This window comes from Elaeis guineensis, unplaced genomic scaffold (assembly GCF_000442705.2).
Source record: "Elaeis guineensis isolate ETL-2024a unplaced genomic scaffold, EG11 Super_Scaffold_1000211, whole genome shotgun sequence".
In the NCBI taxonomy this organism is placed as follows: Eukaryota; Viridiplantae; Streptophyta; class Magnoliopsida; order Arecales; family Arecaceae; genus Elaeis; species Elaeis guineensis.
The window spans coordinates 1-8,769 of NW_027332431.1; the positions used below are offsets into that span (position 1 = coordinate 1).

The following is an 8,769-nucleotide window of genomic DNA, read 5'->3' on the forward strand; positions in this document are numbered from 1 at the left end:
TTCTGCTTGGTGTTTGCTGAATTCCATGCTTAAGTGCCAGGCACAAGCTTGTGAGGATTTTCTATTCATCCAAAGGAGTGATCTGAGGTTGGATAATAATTGGAACATTGAAATTGGATTTTTGTTTTCTTACCAAAAATTGTTAGAGGGCTAGTGTTGGCTACTGTTTTGATCGTGAGAATAATTAAAATATGATCTCAGCTGGTATCACACATTGTATTCTTATAGGCCAAATAGCATTAGATGCCTTAATTCTAGGTAACTACTTGTTTATGCATTAGTTTAACTTTATTTCCATACTATATCAGTCTGCATCAACTTATCTTGTTATCAGATTTAGATATGAACTATCTTATAACCCGTATCATGCGTGGGATATGGCTTTTTTTCTCCTTTTTCTAACTGGTTTTATAGCATATAATACACTTGATGTAAGATATGCTTGCACTTAGTATGTTTAGTTAAAGCATGCAAGAATGGAATTGTTTTAGATGCACCTTACATGTTTTCAAAGAAAAAATTGGTCAGATTAATTCCCATAAAATTGTCAAGTAATTGTTAAATGGATTAAATTAAACACATTATGCTGTAATATATTTTGAAATATCCCTTGTAATGTAGAAGTACATAATGTTAGGAATTTAACTAAAGTATGCCTGAAAATGAAATGCTTTAGATACAATTTACATGGACTGAGACTTACATTATTATCAGCTTACCTGGAAATTTGAGATTCACGAGTAGAAACTATTGTGTGAGGCCATGCATGTGCTCACTTCCTACAGATTTGAGAGCCTTATCTTTATTTACTCCAAATATTCCCTCCAAACTCTAGAAATTCCACTCTTGGAAGTGTTAACCATGACAAAAAATGACTGTGTTCTTTTTTTAAAAGGCGTTCCAATGTTTGCTTCTTGTCATTAATGATCTTTGATGACGACAATGTGGAATGCAAGGAGAATTTGAATCCTTGGAATGGGAGATATGCTTCTGGACATTAATGATGTGCTTGGAATGCCGAGAACATGGTGTTAACTATTTTTGAGAAATGGTGAGAAAGATATGCTTCTTGCCATTAATGATTTGTTTTGAATGAGAGCATGTAGTGTCAATCAATTATCCACATTATGAAGTGGAATTGTAAGCTGTGTATTCCTTGGACTAAATTTTATTTATGTGGAATTAAATTTCATTTGTCCACAATATGGCGAATTGAGAGCCCTGTGTAAGCAGGGCTTCCATTTTAGTATATATATTAGATAGCTGGCATTTTGTGTTTGCTTCATCATAGGGCATATAAGTCTTCCCTGTAGGCCCATTCTGCATCATTTTCGTATCAAAGCCTAGGTTAACCCCTCATCAAAGGCAGTCCTGGTAAGTGGTATCATAGTGATATAGGTCTTTTAACACTAGGACGAGGTGATGAATTATTGATCAAAATGCACAATAAACTGCAAGCAATGTTGAATTCTCTATGAGCCTTCAATTACCTGCCTTGTAGAAGTATTGTAAGCAGACTGAATCATAACAATTCCAAGTTAGGATAGTTGTATGTGTACAGCAAATGCAGTGTGTCACGGCACCGGCTGCCTAGGATACATAAAATAAAGTGTCACATCATTGACAACCCGAGGACTTGGCCAAGTGCACAAAAAAGACATAACAGAAGACTGCATCAATTCAGGATCCAATAAATTTTCTGTCTGAATGATTGATGACAACAACAAGATCATTATAACATGAGGGGAAACAAGGGTCCAAGTGAGTGATTCTACCATCAGATGAAATTCGTAATGAATCTACAATCAAGACAGTTAATGAATTTCAGGCTTCCATGGATGGCACGTCACCAGATCCATTATGGCTTGAGCAAGTTGTCATTCAAGAAGAGTTCTATGATAATTATGAGGATAATCAAGTTTCTAATGTTGCTTCTAAAGAATTGTTTGCAGGTATAGTTTTCAAGGAGGTTGTTGAAGTTTCTTTTGATGGGAAATCTTCCAACACACAATTGTCTTCAATTGATTTGACATGCCTAATTTGTTCCAGCAGCGAGTCAAGAAGATTGCCAGTCATGCTGTTCAAACCTAGAAGAGGGTTTTAGAAATACTATGGGGTATCCATCACCAGTTAACAATCAATCAGAGGATTAATCAGTGTAGTTACATCTTTGTTGTAATATAACTGGAGATGAGTTCTTCCTTGGTAGACGTGAATGAGATCCCAAATCATGTCATGACAAAGGGTAGAAAGACATAATTCCTTAAGACTTAATTTTAGTAGTCAATTTTCTGTAGTTTTTGTTTTTTTTTAGTTATTTGTGGGCTATTCTGAAGCAAGGGATAAGTTATGTTAGGTATTGTTTAACCATCATCATAGCTCTAATTTTTTGGTCCATGGCACTATTTCCTGCAGTATTGGTTCATGCTATAGTAACTATAATCAATAGTAAGGTTAGTAATCACAAACTTATGGGGATATTTTAGCATAGGGGTACAACTTGGGTTTGAGTTCAACCCAAATCCACTTTCCCAACCTGTTCATTGGGTGGTATTAGGTTGAGGTTTTATAAAATTGTGTTGTGCTTGGGCACAAATATCCCAACCCGACCTTATGTAGGGGTGGTGTTAGGGTTGACCTTCAACCCCAATTTGAACCTGACCCGGCCAACCCAAGCTGACCTCATGTAGGGTGGTGTCAGGGTTGACCTTCAACCCAACTTGAAGCTGACCCAGCCAAACCCATGGTAACCCAACCCAATATATATATAAATAGAAAATCCATATTTTTGTTTCATATAGTTTTATTTGTATATTTTTATTATCATAACTTTGATCTTGTTAAATTATGTAAATGTACCAATAAAATTGATGAATGGTTGGGGCCTCGATTCAAGAATATTGATCTAACAATACCATCCCAAACTTTTATCTTAGAATTCCTATTCAGTCAGATCTAACCTAATTAACATGGCACAACTCAGCTTGACCTGATTAGCCTGACCCAACATGAATTTAAAGCTAAATGGGGTTGGTTGGATTGGCTTAGAGAAATTCAAATCCGAGCCTAGGTTGGGCTGGGTTAGGGTTTGGAGGATATGGAGGTGGTGTTGGTTTACAGTTGGCAGTTGCCCTTAATCTGACCCAAGACGCCTAAGTTGCAGCCTTATTTTAGGGAATCAAAAGATCCTATTAGAGTTTTTTTTGGTGTAAATAGGGATCTTCATGTTTTATATAACAGTTGAGGATGATGGATTAATGAAGAAAGGGATGAATCCTTTGGTTTTTTTCTCATGGTGTGATTCCGCAAGAGAGGTGCAAAACAACAAACCCCAGGTGTGATTCCTACGTCCTTGAGTGAGTCCGGTGTTACCCTTTGTCCTTTTAGTTTTTTTTTTCCTTCTCTTCTTTTGATTTTTTTTCTACTCATTGTCCACCCTTTTTCAAAAAGGTAAATTTTATTTCCCATAGATGTTTCATATCACATGCATCTCAGATTTTTTTTTTTTCCAGGAAATTTGAGCAAGCATTTGATTTCAATTGTTCAAGTGCATAAACCCTTAAAATCCAATTTAAATACTAGAATCCTAAACTAGTAAACTGTAGCTTAGATTGTACTCATGCACTGTCTGTTTTCTTCAAGAACATTACTCTTTCCGCTTAGTTTATTGAAAACTCAGGTCGTTACCTGAAATTCCAGCAACAAATGTATCCCTGTCCTCAACCTTAACAAGGTCTCTTCTCTTGGTTGTCCTACATCAGGAGATGCATGTAAACTTTGATGAGCCTTGTCATTTTCTGTCTAACTTCTTTAGTAAAAGTTTGTTTGATCCATTAAGATTTTTATTAACTAATTTGGATGATGTTTTTGGACAGCTTCAGATAATGCTTTTATTGTTGATATCCCAGGTTAATCTAGATGGTGAAAGAAAGGATGGGTCCAGTGGTCCATATGATCAAATATGCAATGCACGCTTACCTAGAGGACTTGATCCGCACTCAGTTCCATCTGAAGAGCTTGCAGCCTCTTTGGGGTGAATTCTTCTTACCGTTAGGACTCATATTTTTGGGTGCCTTAATTTTTGGGCTTGCTAATTTCCCAGACAACGATGCAGTTAGGTCCACAATGTGTCTGTACATTTGAGAAACTTTGCCTGAATGATATTCATGATATTGGATCTTGAAATTGATATTCACCATTCTTTTTTTTTTCTTTTTTTTTTTTTTTGTTTTTCGGTTCTCTCCATGTTTGAGATTCGCTTCTTTTAAATAATGGTATTTGGTAGAAACCAAGTGCTGATGCATCATTCAGATTTTTTATACAATTAACTGTAAAATTCTTGTCTCTGGTTGTATGACAGGTACATGGTCCAACTTTTAAATCTTGTTGTCCCAAACTTGGCTGCTCCAGCCCTTCATAATTGTGGTTTTGCGGTAAGCTATAATGGATGAGTCGCATAAGAATTACCAGAAGCAATACTAGAGCTTTTATGTCATAGACTAGGCATCAGTACCCTAATAATCATTCACATACTTACAGGAAATTGTATGAGAAAACAAACTTTCCATCTACATATGTATGCATGATTCACAAATGCATGTACACATGTTGATACATATGTATACAAATTTATGCGATAAATGGCAGAAATCCATGCTTGTTATACCTGTAGCATTTATCCCACAAGAGCATTGCATCTTACATGATTTGGTTACCTCAGTACTGCCCTATGTTTCCACCACGTGCTTCATGTCAGCTCCTTTTCATACTGTTTTGTTCTGATGTTTTCACTCTTATTAATGCTTTTTTACTTCAGGGATCTTGCTCACGCATATGGCAGCGAGATTCATATTGGGATGCACGTCCATCTTCACAAAGGTGCTATATTGGGCAAGGATTTTTTAAAAAGAAATTAAAACTCATGGTTTACATTGCATGATGATTATAGGCCTCTTGTGCAGCAAGGAGTATCCACTTTTTATTCCAAGGCAGAACTTCTGCTCTGGTGATGAAAATTCATGGTCTGACAGAAGCTCCAGCAATTTTGGTGTTGCTTCCGTGGAGTCAGAAGGGAAGCCTTATTTAGATGCTTCTAGAAGTAGTAGCTTTAATTATTCGTCTGCTTCTCCACATTCTGTCGAAACTCACAAGGACCTGCAGAAAGGGATATCGTTACTCAAAAAAAGTGTGGCATGCCTTACAGCTTATTGCTATAATTCCTTATGCTTGGATGTACCTTCTGAAACTTCCACTTTTGAAGCATTTGCAAAATTGTTAGCCACTTTATCTTCTTCAAAGGAACTTCGATCTGTTTTCTCATTGAAGATGGCATGCTCAAGGTACAACCTTGGTCATCTTATTCTAGATGAATTTTTGCATTTATCATTTCCAGATTATCATTTTAATTTTCAGTCAACTGTTATACCTATTCTAGTCGGTATAGCTTTTCATTACATAATTAAAGTATGTGAACTTGCTATTTTAATTGTAAGTCCCTGATTTGTTGATTCCTTTGGAACTCACTGATAAATTTGCCTTGCTATTGTTTTATGATATGGCACATTGACAAATATTTTACTTGGGAGTGGTCACCTAGTTGGATTAATAGTTCAGAGGCATGTATAGTATATTGTGGTGCTGAATTATAAGAAGGATGTAGGTTGCTCTGAAGAAGACATTCTTGTGAAAAGTTGTATCAAAATTTCAATTGAAAATAAGGGGCAATAAAGTCAAGTCCTGCTTCCGATAGATTCACTCACAAATCTTCAAGTTTCAACAGTATTTAGATCAAACCATCTTATCCCCCCATTTAAGCTGCTAGCATAATTAAGAGCTTCAACATTACTCTGTTATAAGATGTTTTTATGAGAAAGAACTTAGAAGTGAAAGGTGTTTGATATAACGTTTCACAAGAACATCTTTGGCAAATCTTGAAATTTCAATAGTATTTTGATTGAGCCATCTTGTCCTCATTTATGCTGTCACCACAATTAACAACTTGAAGATTAATCTATTATAAGATGTTTTTATGAGAAAGAAGTTAGAGTGAAAGGTGGTTTCTTACTGAAAAAATGCTAACCTGACATCAACCCTCACAATCAACTATAAAAAATCAGGGTTATTGCCTGTTTGGAGGTGAAGATTAGTGTGCCTGGATGGGGGTACCCCTACAAGGAAAAGTGTAGGTGTTGAACCCTGATTTTTCATGGTTGTTTGTGAGCGTTGATGTTAGTTCAGCATTGCTTTTTTCTTTCTCTTTTTTCAAGGTGATAGCTAGGATGCAAGTACTGGATTTTGGGCCTTATTATCCAGTGCTTGTAAACGAGCTGGACTCCACAAAGTGAAGCTTCTACATGGTGGAAGTGTGGGAGTCCCCGCCCTTGAATTCAACCCCCCCTTTTCTTCTGTCTCTCTCTTTCCCTCTCTCTCTACCCATCTTTGAAAGGCACATGCATGGCATGTGCCAAATACTTGTGCATGTCTGTTTATTCTGATGTTATCGTAAGGTTTTACCGTCATTGAGGAAATTCCATACTCTCTGCAATTAGCATCCTCCCTCAAAGGAAAAAAAAGGGAGTCTATATTACCTATATGCATTCCTGCATGCATGCGAGGGAAAACTGAATGCTTCGTCTGACGTGACTACTCCCATCATGTATTTGACAAGGAAAACTGAATCTAGAGGATGCTAAGACATCATATGTAAAAGAATCTGAACAACTACTTTAAAAATCATGATTACTTCATCTGGGCATAAAACAGCCCCATCTTGTCATAATTTCTTATTTGTATTCATAATTTTCAGGAATCAATGCTGCATCTAGTCATAATGTTTCTCCTTTCTGATGTACAGATCCGATAAGCAAGCTCAGCAGCTGAACAGATCAGTATGGAATGTAAATTCACAGGTTTCATCAAGTAGTTTAGTGGAGAGTACACACACAACAATAATGGTGAGCATTCGCTGGATGTATAATCTTCATTTTGCCCTTTTCATGTCTGCAGTATCTCATGTTTAATGAATTTAGTGTGTTGATCAGCCAAATGCTCGGGACAACCACCTGTCAAACTCTGCTGCTAGTTTTCTTTACTCGGCTGAGATGATTGAGTTAGGAAGGTCTGAAAGCCTTGTGGAAGGTTGGGATATAGTGGAGCATCCTCCCCTTCCTCCTCCTCCATCACAGGTTGAAGATGTTGAACATTGGATGCGGGCCATGTTCATAGACGCCAAAAAGAAATAGCAAAGGCACCAGATGCTCTTTCACAATACCGCTGTTACTCTGCAACTTTGATGTACATGACCATTTACAGGACTTTTCCTTGATAGTTTTATAGCACAGCATGTATAGCTCCTGATTTTATCCAACAAATTAATTTTTAGCTGGGGAGAGTGCTCATTTCTTGTTGTACAGCGACGAGGTAATGGCAATTAATTTCACTTATGCTAATTGGGCCATGTAAATACAAAGTCCTTAGCTGATATGGATAATTGCTTTGGAGGACAATTCCTTGGTACAGTTACCATTTTGTATTCAGTGCTCCAAAGAAGGAATTTATTAGTTTTTGTGGCCAGTAAAATGCCCAAACTATTCAAGGAGGGCTTTCTAGACATCCAGAATCTGGTATCTTCGGGTAACCTAGTTAGTGGGAAGGTATCTTAATTGGTGTGTGAAACCACTGGCAAGCGTCTAGCTGCCCGAGAAAAGAAGAATTTATGCCCACGGGTGACGGACTATTCCTTCGCGCAGAACCTCTCGTCAAGACAATGTCCTACGTGGATTGGTTCTCTTAATGTTTCTCTTCCCCCTCATTGCTGGAATGGATTTGGGTTGTATCTTTCGCATGAAGAATGATTGATCTTTTTTTATTGATACGATGATTGTAATATTGTACAACTTTCAAAGCATTTTAATCTCTTTCTTCCATCAGTTTGTATAAATCTTGAAATGGACATTGTGCCATTCAGTGGTTGATGTAATGAAAAAAAAAAAGGAGAATTATACTTTCATGTGAAAGACACCATCGAACTCATGTTAGAATAGCTTATGTGATAAGTTGTTGCACTAGAATCTAAGTTTTGGCACAATGGTAAAATTGATCTATCTTGATCTAAAGGTTATAAGTCCGGAATACAGAAGTATTTTCTGCATCTTTGGGTTATATATATTAAATCATAGTTTGTCGAACTGGATGAACCATCTGATTTGGATGTGTCAAACCGTACAAATGGTAGATTGGAGGTGGGGGGGTGGGGGGTGTTGAGGTGTTTTGACATTTGATATGAGAAACCGACACAGAGGAGGGGAGAAAGCAGAAAAGAGAGGAAAAAAGAAAGAGGGGCGTGGTTGTCGGTGGACAATAGAGGCAAACAAGAGAGAGGGGCTGTGGTTGTCGGGGGGCAATAGAGGCCCGTCGATAAGTAGAGTGAAGGAGAAAAGAATCAAATAGAGAAAGAGAGAGGGAGGGAAGGAGAGGGAAAGATAGGCAGTGGTTAATCAAAGGGTCATGAAGGCCCTTAGATGATCTCTCCCTCTTCCGAATTAAAATAGTGGTGCTAACTTCCTTATGATTTGGTAAAAAAATAAAATATGATCGAAACAAGGATGAATTCGAAAGAGGGAGAGGTCATTTGGGGGTTTTCTTGACTTTCAAGCAGCCATCACTGGCCTCTCCCTTTCCTTCCCTCCCTTTCTTTCTCTTTTTTGCTCTATCCGATTCTCCCTCTCTCCATTATGGTCATCCGAGGGCCTCTGGAGTCCTTTAACGGTC

General features: G+C 37.4%; 1 protein-coding gene across 2 annotated transcripts; it reads left to right on the forward strand.

Moving 5' to 3' along the window:
* Positions 1 to 3,908: 3,908 nt before the first annotated feature.
* LOC140854577 (uncharacterized) lies at positions 3,909 to 7,925 on the forward strand (the record flags this gene model as incomplete). Of its 2 annotated transcripts, none has more annotated exon segments than XM_073250531.1 (6): positions 3,909 to 4,033; positions 4,361 to 4,433; positions 4,817 to 4,878; positions 4,962 to 5,339; positions 6,854 to 6,953; positions 7,029 to 7,925. In XM_073250531.1, coding segments are annotated over 6 exon segments (951 nt in total), but the record flags the coding sequence as incomplete, so codon positions are not given.
* Positions 7,926 to 8,769: the final 844 nt, after the last annotated feature.